The sequence below is a fragment of the Chiloscyllium plagiosum genome, chromosome 11, assembly GCF_004010195.1.
Source record: "Chiloscyllium plagiosum isolate BGI_BamShark_2017 chromosome 11, ASM401019v2, whole genome shotgun sequence".
Taxonomy (NCBI): domain Eukaryota; kingdom Metazoa; phylum Chordata; class Chondrichthyes; order Orectolobiformes; family Hemiscylliidae; genus Chiloscyllium; species Chiloscyllium plagiosum.
Window position 1 is genome coordinate 71,193,272 of NC_057720.1, and position 15,459 is coordinate 71,208,730.

General features: G+C 34.9%; 1 protein-coding gene across 3 annotated transcripts in view; it reads right to left on the reverse strand.

The window, feature by feature from the left end:
- Positions 1–3,279: 3,279 nt before the first annotated feature.
- The window catches only part of nek7 (NIMA-related kinase 7), a 190,118-nt gene continuing 177,938 nt past the window's right edge, over positions 3,280–15,459 (reverse strand). For all 3 annotated transcript variants that reach the window (XM_043699781.1, XM_043699783.1, XM_043699782.1), the window contains 2 exons: positions 13,113–13,226; positions 3,280–6,836 (listed from right to left, as the gene is read on the reverse strand). In XM_043699781.1, coding sequence (XP_043555716.1) covers positions 6,726–6,836; positions 13,113–13,226 — 225 coding nt within the window. In that variant the 3' untranslated portion in view covers positions 3,280–6,725. The remainder of the gene's footprint in view (positions 6,837–13,112; positions 13,227–15,459) is intronic.

The window sequence follows — 15,459 nt, forward strand, 5'->3', positions numbered from 1 at the left end:
ACTGGGGTATTACAAACATTCAGACTAAGAAATATAAGTAGATGTGAAATCAGATACAGAAAAAGAAGGTGGAGATATTAAAAACAAAGACATTTTGGGCAAATACATTCCAATCCTCTGCAAGGTAATGACTTCTCCATATTTGGATTTCTATGGGTAATACTGAGCACCACGTCTTCAAATGGACATTAATGTGTTAAGACTATTCAGAAAGGTCATCATGATTCTGAAAATTAAGAACCCCTTGCTAAATTAATAAACTCAAAGATGTAAATGCAATAACTTTCTTTTATATAGAACCTTGAACAGAGAAAATTTTATGTTCAATAAGGTGGATGCTAGGCCAAGTATGAAGTATTAGAAACATTTTCAAGAAGATTTGAGAATTTTTGGATGTGTTTGTCCGGCTGGAGGAAGTTACTGATAAAGGGAAATACATGGCTGTGGAGCATTTTAAATTCAAAACTGAAATTTTTTTATGGGAGGTGTTGAGGAACTAGATGCCAGTGTAGGTCCACATGGATAGCAATAGCAGGTGATCAAGAATTTGTGTTGCATGGGATACAAAGAGAATTTTGAATGAACTAACATTTGTATAGTTTGAAGGATGGAAGGCTGCCCTCTATGGCATTAAAAATATCAAATTTGAAGGTTACAAAGGCATGCTTGTTGTGGGTGAGTTTTGTTTTGGGGTGGGGTGAGAAAGATGTCGAACATTGAATGACTTTCACATCGTGTTAGGAGTTGCATACCCTAGTTGCATCAAGAGCACTCTTTCCTTACCTTATAGTCAGGATCAAATAAAACAAACAGGTTTGTGGCTTCCACTGGGTAGCACGAGGTCAGGTTCAGCCCGGAAGTGGTGACAATTTGCACAGTAATGAAATTCAGCTATTATGATCCTTCACATCACAGATTTCGAGGATGCACTGCCTGCTTCAGGACTTCTGCACCCCTATTATGTTGATAAGGAGCATACAGGAACAATGCAGTAGGTCATAGCATCGAAATAATATGCTCATTACTGAGGTCATCCAAAAATGCCACAAGTCTTTTGTCAGAAGTTAGTGGCTGTTTCCAATGCAAATTAGATTATGATGCTCTGTGCAAAACAGAGATAATTATGGCAAAAAGTTTGTAGTGATGACAAAATCTCTTTGGAAAAATTGTGGAAAGGAACTACCTAACTTTGTATTATTGAGTTAACATAAAATTACAAAGCTAAATGTTACAAATACGTGCCATCTCTTGTGGGTAAATTTTGCACTTGATTCAGTTGCACTGTATTTATTTCAATGCAAAAAAAAAGTCTGATTAAACAATGTTCAAATAAGTAATTGAACAACTGGTAAGGCACAGAAGGCCTTCTGTCAGCACAATTAGCCTAGTGCCACTCCCATCTTCTCCCCATAGTCTTGAACATACTATCCTTTTCAGACTACCATTCAATTACCTCTTGAATGCCACAACTGAACCTAAATCTGGCTCTCCATTAGAAAGTGCATTCCAGATCTTAACCACTTACTGGGTGAAAGGAACTTCTTATGTGGCAATATTCTTTAACTCTTCTGGTCCTCTATTCTTCTGCCAATGGGATATTGTTTTCTCCACCTAGTCTACCCAGACGTCTCACGATATTGAATGGCTCTATTAAATCTCACTATTTATATTTAAACATTAAAAACTGGTCACATATTCAAGGATTTAAATTCCAATTTTAAATATTATGGGACAAAGTAAAATGGTCCTTTACAACGTATATGCAAGGTTTATAGGTGGTCAGTCAAAAGCCATTTTTACTTAAACTCTCACAATTTGATTGTCATTTCTCTGGTGTAGCTGTGGATATGTGTATAAACTATATAACCACAAGGTGGCATTAAGACAGCAGAACTATTTTAGCAGGAGAGATATTTCTGGCATATAAAACGGTTAGGATTTAACAAAGCAGAAATACAAGTCTACAATTTACCCTCCATACATTCAGAAAATAAATTGCTGAAGCACCAACCAACTTTAGTAAAACATGGATTTTCAAATTTCACAATTAATCACATCCATTTGACATATCAGTGTACAAGAATGACACCGTGAAAATAATTCATCAAAAACAAATCATTCCAATGCCAAAATGTTAATGCCTGTACAAACAAGGCATTAACAAAGCCTTAGAAAATAGTATCTCCTTTCTGAGAGCAAAGGCCATTTAAGTTTAAGGTGACAATCTGTATTAACAGATTCAGAAATTCAATGAGTTCACATGGAAAATATTCCTTCAAAAATATAGAAAAATATGCATATACACACACATAGAAATGTGTATATGCACTTATAAACATAGATATTTATTTAAATAAAAAACATTAATATAGTGTCTCAGCTGAGTGAATGCCCTAACCAAAGGGAAGGAAATATAACTTTACATTGAGGACACAGGAAGGGAGGAACTGTTTGCATGTTGACAGGTGACTCTTCAACACAGACACCGTCTCCTCAATAAGCTTTATTATCTATGTACCCACTGTCAAACTGCTTTTCTGCATGCACTGCTCATTATTTTAATCAGCAATTTCCCAAGTAAAAAAATATGGGATCAAACAGCTTTAAATAGCATCAAAAAAATTAAGTGATGTTTTAACTCTATAAGGTGCATTACTTTGTACTTGCAAAATATTTGAAATCGAAACAAAGGTTTTGCTTCAATTAAAATTGTACACTTTGAGAAATCTGAAAATGCAAATTATATATATTGTGCATCATAACAAACCACTTACCATGCTTAATCTCATGAACGCTTTTGCAGATTTACGTCATTAGAAAGGATTTGAAAAGAAAACTCAATAAAGTTTATAGATCACCACCTTGTGCATATTGACTTTTAAGAAATGGATTCCGCTCCCGTAGACACAAATAAAGAGGCCAACACAGAACGTGTCAGAAGTGGAGAATAGAAATCTATTCATGTTTTGGATATAGATTATCAAAATCAAATGTTACAATTTAAAACTTAAATTCACATAATTAACTATATTACAAATCTATAAGTCAGCCTTTTAGATTTCATCAAATTCCATTATAAATATTTGACATATTATGGAGATCGTTTCTTAATAAATTTGAAAAAAATCAGGAACTAATTCAAATAGTCATAGTGGTAACAGAATAGCTGCATATTTAAACAGAAAAATCATCTAGGTTAACAGCAGCAGTGTTCACATCAAATAACAATATATGGTGCCAAAAAAACACATGAACGTTAAAGAATGGATTTTTTTAAAAAAAAATCTGTTCAAGTCCTTACAAAATGATTATCAGCAATTCCATAGAATGAGAAATTGTGTGTTAGCAATTCAAGAATAAATACAACACTACTCAAAGTATCATTTTTTATGTGAACAGGCATGTCATTAATTCCAGCCACTTAATTTACTTTATAATTGTTGTTGATCAGATAAATAAATCAGAAGCTGACTTTGCGAACATTACTTGTAACTGATGCATTAAGCCAGATTTCAGAATAAGATATAAATGCTCATTTTTTAAAGTAAAGCTTTAAACAAAAGTAGAATACCATTAGGAAAGGTGAACAGAAGCATCACCAGGTTTTTACGTCATTAAATCTACAAAAATGTACATGCGCATGTCTGAGGAGGAGGAAACGGAAGAGAAATCTACTACATTTTTGTTCAATTATATCAAAGGATATGATTAAGTTCAAGAATGCTCATGTCGGAAATACAAAATAAAAGCACAGACTTTTAAAAAATACACACAATCTGTAAATTTTATATGAGCAAGTAGCATCTGTTATATTTTGCATAGAATAAAGTTAAAACAAAAGCAAATTCATCTTCAGACACATCCTATAAATCGGCAAAAAAGTGGCTTTGTTATCAGAAGTCATTACACAAACCATTTCCTAACACATGTATTTTCCCTTGTTAATTTTTGAAGAATGCCTAATGAAGAACATTTTGGGAAGCTGTGCAGTGGAACCTTATCTACATATTCTTTATCAATCCATATTTGATTACAGTTATATAGAAAGCTCTTTAACATTTCTGCAAAATATATGGTGCACATTTTATCACACTTTGGTTTTCCCCCCCAAAATTCCTTTGTAATAGGTGCACAAGGATTGGCAACACTAAAAACAGTCTAATATTTGGTTACATTCACAATACCAATCCTGGCTGATAAAATGACATACTTATTTTAAAAACAGTTTTTCTTCTTTAAAAAGACAATTTGCAAAAGTAAAAATTACAATGCTAATGACAATAATTCAGAACAATGTTGGCAATGAAACGGTGCTTTAAAAGAATTTCAAGATACAGAAATACTGTGACCAAATATGCAACCATTGAATTAATGCCACAAATGTACAGAGACAATAGGGAAAATTTAACACATTTCCAATTTTTTTTAACTGATACTGTACTATATTATACTGTTAATTAGTGTGATATCACTTCATCTTATTCAACACAGCATCTTTTTAGCTGACATCTTACAATATTTTTGTGGGAATAAGGAACAAAATCTAAATTTTTTTTTTGCTTAAGAATATATAATATCCATCACTGAGGCCTAAGAAGAGGATGATGTTTTAGCTATAATTTTACATAAGATTTATTTTTAAACAAAGTGAGAAAATGCCAAGGAATTAAAATGTCCAGCTCCTAAATACATTATCTACGTAAAGTGTACATTTTATTTGAAATTTCAGTTTCGTACAGGATCATGTTTAAACATAGACTATGCCTTTATAGGTATAGAAAATGCCTAAGACGCAGCACTAAATCCACAATAAATTCTGTTTTGGACCAAACACTAAGTTAACTTACACTTCTACTTCCCTATCACTCAACAGATTTTCAAGATGGCAAAGACTCAATTTTGAGAGAAACTATAGGCAATTTAAATAATTTAAGAGTAAGATCTTAAATCACCCACTCCACTTAGAAACATTTTTATGGATAAATCAACTGTAATAAAAAGTCTGTACAAAGAAACTTATTCACAAACAAGGAACAATTTTCCTTGCCCTATTATCTCAGATCTGCTTTGTCTTTTTAAGTGTGTGAGGCAAAAACAGTGTTGTGAATATGGTTCCACAAGCTCTGACAAATTCCTGACATTTTACTCAAGCAGCCATTTTTCACATGAAACTGAAAAGCATTTTCATCTGGGATTACTGCAATTCTAGATCTGAAAAAAAAAAGAGCTCAACTAACTCTTCCTCCTCGTTCAATGACACCAAGCCCAGTCGTAACACACCTCTAAAAGCTCAGTTGTTGAAATTGGGTGATTCAGCACATGCACTTGAATCTGGGACATGAACAGTCTGCATGATTTAGTGTCATAGCTTAATATCTCAATTTAGGTAATAGCTTTCTAACTGCTGACAGTCACTCTAACTGTTGACTGTTTCATACTCTCAGAGTAAGATCTTGAATTTGAGTCCCCCATTGAGCAATGTTTAAAATGTATCGAGTAAATGCACACATTAAAGTACATTTATTAGTTATCCAACACGATAGAAATAATCCAAGTTCTATGTGACAGTAGTGTTGAGGTTTACAATGGAAGCGTTTACAATGTTCAAACATTTTAAACAATAGTATACCAAACTGTTATAAACATTTTTTCTTCATAAATTGAGACTGTCAAGGGAAAAATGGTGGCACTGACTACTGGAACACCACAACACTGTAACAGGCAAGTTTCAATACCTCTTTCTCTAAATTAAAAAATTCAGCTGTACTATTTTGGGGAAAAGAAAATCAGGGGGAATGTTATTCCAAGTCACTGGTGAATCTATTGGCAAGCTGGTACAGAATCGCACTGCTAAAGGGTATTATCCAAAGTTTTTGTCAAATTGGGGAGGGAAGAGGAGGGTGGGAGATAAACAAGAAAGTTCACAATTGTTGCTTAATCAGACAAAATAATCAAACGTTATGGAAATAAAGCATTATTCTATTTTTTTAAACCTTTGAATTCACAAGGTAAAGATATGGTTAAACAGTAATCATTTGTAATGATAACATCAATGGGCAAATAAAATTACAGTATTAAACTGCAGGTTTTCTTTAATAAAACAATAATAAAGGCACCTTTTAGAAACCATAAATGTCTTTGAACATTTAATTGTATTTTGGTTAGCATTGTTGTGACTTACAAGGAACATTCAAGCAATTTAGAACTTGGTCCATACAAACCAAATATTGATTTGCATAACATACCAAAACTTGGTGTGAATTGATACAATGTCACCAAGCAGCTGAGTATGGGGTCAACAGAAAATATCACAAAGCTACAAGATGCAATAAATGCTATAAATAACAGCATGAGTTATGTAACAAGGCACAGTAATGTCTGGTCCAATAGGCCTACAAGAAACAGATTTTTATATGATTGTAAAAAAAAACTGCAGGCATGCCAATTTTATTTTTAAAATATCAAGTGTAAGGACAGAAATATGAATTAAAACACAGAAGGCCACTGAGAGGATGAAATTATTAAAACAAATGCAGTTCAGCATCTAGAACCATGTCATTAAGAACTCATTTCTTTTGGGTATGTGTAGCTTTCATTCCAATGATGCCACTGAATTCTGTACAACTATCCTTAGACACAATAACAGGGTAATGCTAGAATACAGAAACACTGAATTTTTATGTTCATATCTTCCGGTTTTTCTTCTTTCTGATGCATGATTCACTTTAGCTTCCTGAAGAAAGTGCATGCATGCGCTTAGCTACCTCATACACATAGGCAATATCTGGTCTCTTCTCTGGATCTGGATTAATGCAGATATTTACTAACTGTCGAAGCTAGAAAATAAAACAGTTTGTTAATGAAAGGGGAAAAGAATCATCATCAAGAAATCATGAAATGGCTTAGCATTGTAGTACATATTGATGGGAAAGGTTTTATTTCCTCATCTAAAAGAAACAATTCACAAAGTTGTGCCATAATGAGCAAGACTGTCATTTCAGGAGTAAAATGCAATTCCCAATTATCCTCTACCCAAATAAATTAATGTTAATTGTCATCATACCCTGTTGGAAATAGTAAACAACCAAGCCATTTGTAAACTGCAAGCTAGATGAATCTTGTTTTCTTTCCCCCATTGAACAATGTTTTGCTGCTTAATTAGATATCTACAGTTCAAATAATTGCGCACCAATGCGGTTGGAGACTATACAACATTTGACTACGTGACGATCATGATGTTGTTAATGGTATAAAATAATGATTTAGAGTTAAAAGTGGGAGGCATGATTGGGAAATTTGCAGAAAACACAAAAAGTAGCCAGGTAGTAGACAGAAAAGAGGATGGCTGTCAACTGCAGGATAATATCAATTGTTTGGTTGAGTGGACCTCCTCTTGCACCATACCAATTTTGTGATGCTGTGAAGTGGCAAATGGAATTCAATCTGGAGAAGTGTGAGATTGAGAGTTTGGGGAAGGCAAACAAAGCAAGGGAGTACACAACAAACGGGAGGGTACTAAGAGAGGTAGAGAATTTGAGTCCTTGCTGTGCATGTTCACATGTCCTTGAAGGTGACAAAACAGGTAGATAAGGTTGGAAAACAAGGTGTATGGGATGCTTTTCTTCATTGGATAAAATATTAACTAAAGCACAAAAGCAGGAATGTAATACTGGGACTACATAAAATACTGGCTAGTTTGCAGTTGGAGATTTGTGAACAGTTTAGATCAGCACATTACAGGAAAGACATAGTTGCTCCAGAGAAAGTACATAGGAGATTTACAAAAATGTTGCTGCAACTTGAAAATTATCAGGAAAGACTGGATAGGAAAACACCCTTGGCCTTAGAACAGAGGTGGTTGAGGGTTAACTTCATTGAAGTGCATGAAATCATGACGGATTTGAATAGAGTGGACAGAGAAGATCTAATTCCCCCAACAGGAATGTCAAGATTTAAGGTAAAACAAAAACCTGTGGATGCTGGAGATTTGAAACAAGCAAAATCAGAAATTGTTGGAGAAACATAGCAGGTCTAACAGCACCTTCACAGTAAATATTTGGAGTCCAGTGATCCTTCTTCAAAACTGAGAATAGCTAGAAACTGGTAGTTTTTATGCTAATGTTGTGGGAGTGGGGAATACAAAGAAAAATGTGGATAGTTGGAGTGGAGCCCATAGATAGATTAGATAGAGAGAAAAAAGGGTAAGCAGACAGAAAAATAGTTGGTAGTAAGCCAGGGAACAAGAGAAACGATATAGGTGATAATGGGTACCGTGAGCAGATGAAAATGGGTTGGATGTGCTGGAAACAACCCATTTCTGGGCAAGACCAGAGGTTAGGAGACCTGAGACAGAAATGTTGGCATGTGGTGTGTTGACACTGCAGGCAGTTGGAAGCCTGGGATTAGTTTTATGGGCAGAACGTTGATGTTCAGCAAAGTAATGAGCCAATCTGTGCTCTGTCTTCCCAATGTAGAGAAGACTGCATTGTGAGCAGTGAATACAGTAGACTAGACTGACTGAAGGAGAAAGTGAGGTCTGCAGATGCTGGAGATCGAGCTGAAAATGTGTTGCTGCAAAAGCGCAGCAGGTCAGGCAGCATCCAGGGAACAGGAGAATCGACGAATCGACGTTCCTGAAGAAGGGCTTATGCCCGAAACGTCGATTCTCCTGTTCCCTAGACTGACTGAAGTGCAGGATTTAAGGTGACTGGTATAAATACTGGAGGGTACAGCAGGAAAATCTTTTTCACCCAGAGGGTGATTGATCTCTGGAATTGACTGAAATTGAGTTTAGTGGTTGAAGCAGAAACTCTCAATTCATTTAAAAGGAATTTGAAGTGCCTTGACCTGCAAGGCTATGGACTAACTGCTGGAAATGGGTAGCTGACTGATTCAGCTGACACAGACACTGTTCGCTGAATGTCCTCTTTCTGTGACGTTTCTATGGTTCTATTCTCTACCTCAAACATTCCTTTTCTGACATATTTAATTGAAAAAGTGTTATACAATAAAAACCAAGGGGCCAGTTTAAGCAATGTTAAAGTGGAAAAACCTTCAATGTTTGCTGTCAATGCTATACTAAGACTGATAGCAGCATTTTGTAGTCTTACATGTGCAGTTAAATGCTGATATGTGAAAGTTTCCATCACACATTCTATGCTTCCCCATAGTGCACTGGTCAAGTCCCCCAGATGGCAATGAAGGAGAATCACTGAAGTGATGAAAACTTTCCATTTATTATGCTTGTCTCACTAGAAAACTCTTCAAGAGGTATACCTCGTTAAATGAAACATTGCTGGCTTTCTAAGGAGTGTACTAAGTACTAATTACTGATAAACTATCTCACCATTCTTGAAAAAACCAGCTTTTACTCATATTATATCACTAATTTCAATATTTTCATAAAACTATGTTCATTTTTTAAAATGAAGAATTTAAAAAAGTTTGATACTTCAGTGTCTACCTTAACAGAATGCCTATGTCCAAATCTGTTAATTTTGCTAAGTTTGCTAAAATTAAAAGTGAAAAATGAAGTGCATTTCATTTCCTGGTTTGTGTCTGAGATGACTTCATTTTGTCCATTACTAGCCCTGTTTCATGACATCACTGTGATTGGATGCCTGAAGATCCCCTTGGCTTGGTGCCAGATTCAACTGACTATGAGAAAGGGGAACATGCACAGGAGAATTTGTGATGAGTTTTCTTTCAGATCAGTAGTGAGCACTATCACTTCACTGGTGACCATTAAACTGAGACCATTAGTTATTGGCAACAACAAAAGATCCAATCCATGAGACATCACACACATAATGTGATCACAATGTACAGCAATTTTGTTTTGGACTACTGGGGCAAGTTTGTGTGGTCCTTTGAACTTACTTTGTGCAATTGTACAATACTTGTAGATACTGAACAAACCTATGCTTCTTTCATTTATGTAGCCATACAAAAAGGATTCTGGGTCTCCACTGAAATTACTGAAATTCAGCCAACACATGAGAAAAACATAAGCTGGAAATTAACACAAACTAAATCAATCTTTTAAAAAATGTCATGGCTAACTTATCACATTATACTTAAACAAAAATCATGCTTTTACACTAAATGAATTATGTTAGTTGAAAGAAAGGGCTGCTTCAAATTATAGTATTCAACAGATTAATGTGCCTTGCATCAGATTAACGTCTGAACTATACTTCATGATCATATCACTCCTGGAAGAACTGCACGTTTTGAAAAGAATTCTTGATCACAAGGAATGATTACTGACTATAACATTTTAAGTGCTGTGTTACATCGGATATCACTTCACTTGACCTTGTTTTTCAAGTCATATTGCAATTGTTCCAATGTAATCCAAGGGTCAGTGTACCTTCAGACTCCTTTTATTCTACTGTCATCCTTAGGAATTTTCTGAACTTCCTTCCACAAGTATTAGGGACTTTTGTAAAAATGAACGTTTACAAAAGTTGAACAGGAAGTTTTTTTTTGCCACCTTTGGAACCACACAACAAATATAAGTTTGACCAAAATGGTTCCTATAATCCATGTTGTTGACAATTGCTTGAATTGCCAAAGGTCACAAGTAAGAAATGAAATGCTGAAAGAAGTTATTAAATTCATCATTTTCTACAAACTAAAACATATGGCTGGAATTCATCATCTGGAGTAAATAATAAAAACGGAACTGAAATTCTTCAGAGGGGTAAATACTTGTTTGCACTATTCAAGATTAAGTTGTACTTCTCATTAAGAGAGAACTATTGTCTGTCACTAGTATAAATGGCTTCATGCTGCGAGGCTACACTGATTATTGAATGCCTCATTGTGAAATATGGCTTGTGTTTCCATGTGAGTTATAGTCAAAGTCACAACTGAAAATAAAAAACATATTTTACTGGAAGGCATTCTGTATTGTATTTATAATTGCTTTTTTCCAGTTTCAAAAATTATACTATACACTTCTTGTAGAAATATTTAAAGGCCAAAATAAACCATGTGGTGATGTCTTAGAGAGAAAATAGCACCCAAAAAAAGTCAGCAACTTAATTATTCTAAGCAGTATCAGATGGCTGATAGAAATGCATTCAACATTTAGATTAGATTCAAAAGGCTCAGTCTGCATATATAATCGACAATGCCAAAAAAGATTCTATAGGGTTATTTCATAGATCATTTGAACCTAAGCCTTTAGTATCATGTCACAGCATTTAGTATCATGTCACAGCAGATTCAATTGGTAAGTACAGGGCAGAGAAGCAAATTTGATCAAATGCAAAATGTACGAACTTTTAAGATAGTAAAAAAAGTAAATATCTACTAAATTATAAATTTATTGATCAACTAGGTAGTTTGAAAATCATCATTGTCAAAAATACAACATCACTTTCACCATTGCTTTGCCAATGTAAAATGTGATATAATGAAATGAAAAGGTACTGTACAAAAAAAGCATTTGTATTTTAAGGATTTGTATATTTTAATAAATACTTTTTATAAAACTATAAGTGAACATGAATGGCACAGTTATTTCCTATTTGGAACCCAAATAAAGTAAATTTATCTCTGACATCTTCAGTAAAGAAACAAATGCCAAGTATGCTCACGAAAACAAAGTCAATCTACGGCCATACACATTCATACTGTGTCAGACTGGAAGGAAAGATATTCTCTTGTTTTGTGCTAATTATCTTGCCACATTGGCATTGCTGAAGATAAGGAGGAATGGATTGGATTCAGCCTTTGCCAGCTCTGGGACCTTCCATCTGGGTCGGTCCCTGATAATTGCCCCTTGGCTGCAAATACACAACCCCCACTTCACACTTAACCACAATAAGAGGCTGAGCAGAGTAGCCCTGCAGGCAGGCCGACTTCAACCAACCACTAGTGGCATCATCATTAAATCCTGCCGAAGGTCGTCATAGCAACCGCCTGCTGAGGCTTCTCTACCACGTTCAACATCTCCTAATCAGCTACCATGTGAAATGCAAATTCAGACAGTCTGAAAATTAGTCAAGAAGAATGGGGATGAAGAAGCAGATATGTGAAATATTCATGTGCATCACAGCAAAAGCAGACAGTCTGAATGACACAATAAAGAACAACCTATGACATTTTTGTCATCTTTTCACATTATTGTTTACACCTAACTGTACCATCTAGACCCATAGATTCTAAGTCAGCTAAATTGAAACAGTACACGTACATTGCTGGAAACATCACTAATCAAGAATTAGATGGTATATGTATGAACAATTAGAAAACAAAATAAAAGCTAATAAGGTGTTATCATCAAATAACACACTATAAGCGTTTCAAGTAGATTTTAATTAAAATGGAATATTAAAAAGATGAACTGAAATTTTGCACCAAAGATTTCCCTCTGCTCATTTCCAAATATGGTACTATGCTGATGTATATTTTTGAATCTGTAAAAGATACACTGTAAACTCAATTCATGAGTAGTCATCTAACAATAACTATTGAATATAAAATCTTCTGTTTTACAAAGTCAGAATTTATTGGCATACCAAATGAGATTTAAAAGATGAAAAGTAAGGAACAGTATGTTTTGCAGCAAAAAAAAACACAATTTTGCATCATTGTTTACACGTGCATTTTTCTTTCTCAATTGCCTGAAGGAAACAGTGAGCCAATTCCATTGCTCTTGAACTGAGTGTTACAATGGCATTCTTCATTTTTTCCTCCCTCAGAAAATTTCCCAGATGGCTGGGCTGAGATCAGAAACTCACCAGATGGGGATAAACCCATGTTTTCACCAGAGTGAAGTATGTCAAAGTTGCTTCAGAAGATTGCCTGACATGAAGCAAACTTAAGGCAATATTACACAAAAAGGAATAAAAAAATTGCCAAATATGAATATTTTAAATTAATAACCTAAATAGCACAAAATAACCCCAAATACCCTAGTGAACAGACTCATGCTGGTTTAAGTTAATTTTGTATAAAATCATGCAATTTGACTGCACCAAAAGCAGAAGGTTTCCTGCAGCGATGGAGTACTCCAGAATTATTTTCTTTTATCCAGCCTCATTATTGTGCTTTTGTTAAATTGAAGGATTTTCAATAACCTGAAACAAAACTAGACCTACCTCTTCAGAATAATGGTCAGAAGGAAGAGGAGGATAATCACATTGTTCGATCTTTTTACAGAGAGAATATAGATTCATCTTATCGCCATAGAATGGACTTTGGAGTGCAGCCATCTGAATGAAAATTAGAAAAAAATTATAGACAAATTAGTTACTGAAATAAAGTGAAGTACATGTGGTTTATAAATGGGATCAATGTTTCAGTACAGTTTGTATTAAAAAAGCTTTAATTATTCAATCTGGAGTTAAATTCCGACATTTATTTTTCACTATCTCTTCCAAATAACTCTAACGGATTGACCAGAACATATTCCACTAAAGCAAAGATGGGTTGAGCTTAGAATTAATAAGTTATTCAATCTTTCAAATATTTAAGCACCGACCTTTGTTTTTGAGTAATTTGCTATTCGTGATAACCACTGACTATACCAAAAATGTAAAACAGTTTGCTATTCATTTAGAGAATTTAACAGGTTAGTAAAATGTTACCATTTTGGACAGTTCCACGCCACTTTCTTTGACCATTAAAAACATGCACAATAATCATATCAATCTTTAAGGAACTAAAACGATCAAAATATAATTTTATCTCACTATAGACTTCCTGTGTTACTGAATGGGTGCGAAAGGTATTTGGTATGTTTCAGTACAAAGCCTAGGGCCATTTTTGCAGGGTTCAGTAAGAGAGGAGTTAGTCAGCTAAACCACATTCTGCAATAAAAAATAAAGTTCTATTGATATTCAAAATTATGTAAAAGCAGTAAAATGAAAAGCAGAATATCATGAAAGCTAGAACACTGAAATAAAAAAAACTGCTGAAAATACCTGCCTCTTTACCTTCTCTCTCCACACTAAGGTCCCAAGTATTCCTTCCAGCAGAAACTATTTGTATGTACTTTATTCAATTTAGCACACTGTATTCGCTGCTCATAACGTGGTCCACATATTTTTAATCAACCTGTTCAAATGTGTTACGACACACCTCTGAAGCAGGTGGAACCCATGTCTTCTGACTCAAAGACAGAACATACATCTGCATCACAAGAGCCCTCACCACAATGTGATCTACACCCAGTCCTCATGACCTACTCATTTGCTATTGGCAGATGCACATATTCACAAGGTCGGTCCCAGATCCCATCTCACCACCTCCTTCCCCCACACCAATGTTCTCATCTGGTCTGCCACATTAAACTGGTTGTGCACTTTTGCATGGTACATAGCAATGGTGTCCATTTTTTTGTCATCCATAAATAGTCCGTACTCCTATCCTTTTCAGATAACAAGGACTGATGGGGGAAGTCAAATATAGATTGTATGGCTATTTTGTCGAACACTTCTGATCAGCCCACAACCATGACCCCAAGCTTCCAACGGTCTAACATTTTAATACTCCCACTTTAAGGACAGCAACTCATGCTTTGTTTTGTCACTTTATAGCCTTCCAGAATTTAACATAGAATCCATCAATTTATTTCCTTTTCTTTTCATATTTCTACATTTCTCTTATTTTTGTTCTCAGAAGAGAGTATATCTAACGCTGTAGATGCATCTTTTGTTTCTTTTCTTGCTAGTTTCACCATTCTCTTTGGACTTGAAAGGTAACCTCTTCTGCGATTTACCCTGTCCTGTCGTTTAGCCTATTAAAGATCTTCCTTTGTACTTGCCCTACCCACTTCTGCTTAAACCCTATTAACACTCCCCAGTTCTGATAAAAGGTTATTGACCAATGTCAACTATTTCACTCTCCACAGATGCTAGAATATCTTTACAATTTTTGTTTACTTTATTTCAGAGCAGTAATATGATAATTTTAAGTCGGAGATAATTTGATTGGTGAATCCATTCATATTTTCAAGATGATCTCACCAAATGCTGCATACTAATTTACCAAACAGCGAATCTAAGTGTGTCCAGAGCTTCCCATCTGGCCATTTGTCTGATCACAGCAATTTAAAATATCCTAAGTGGCACAGAATTGTTACTGCGCAGGAGGCAGCAATTCTGCCAATCTTGAAGGCACTGGCTCTCTGATTCAATTAACCATTACTTTTGTTTTGCATCCATGTTTATTCCATGAGCAGTTGTATTTTTTTAACAATTAATTATGTATTATGTCTAATGTAAAGACTCCTAACTTTCCTTAGTATACTTCAAACTGATGCTGGGTAGCCCTCAAACTTAGAATATCTCAGCATCGGCATGAGCTACTATCGGCATTTGAGTATACGCCTGTCAAATACATAAACACATTCTTCCTAACCTTGTGTTTTGCAAGTTTCAGTGTCTAGTCGCAGAGTGCAACCAGCTCCCAGGATCCCTGCTGACTATTCTGAGCTTTGAAAGC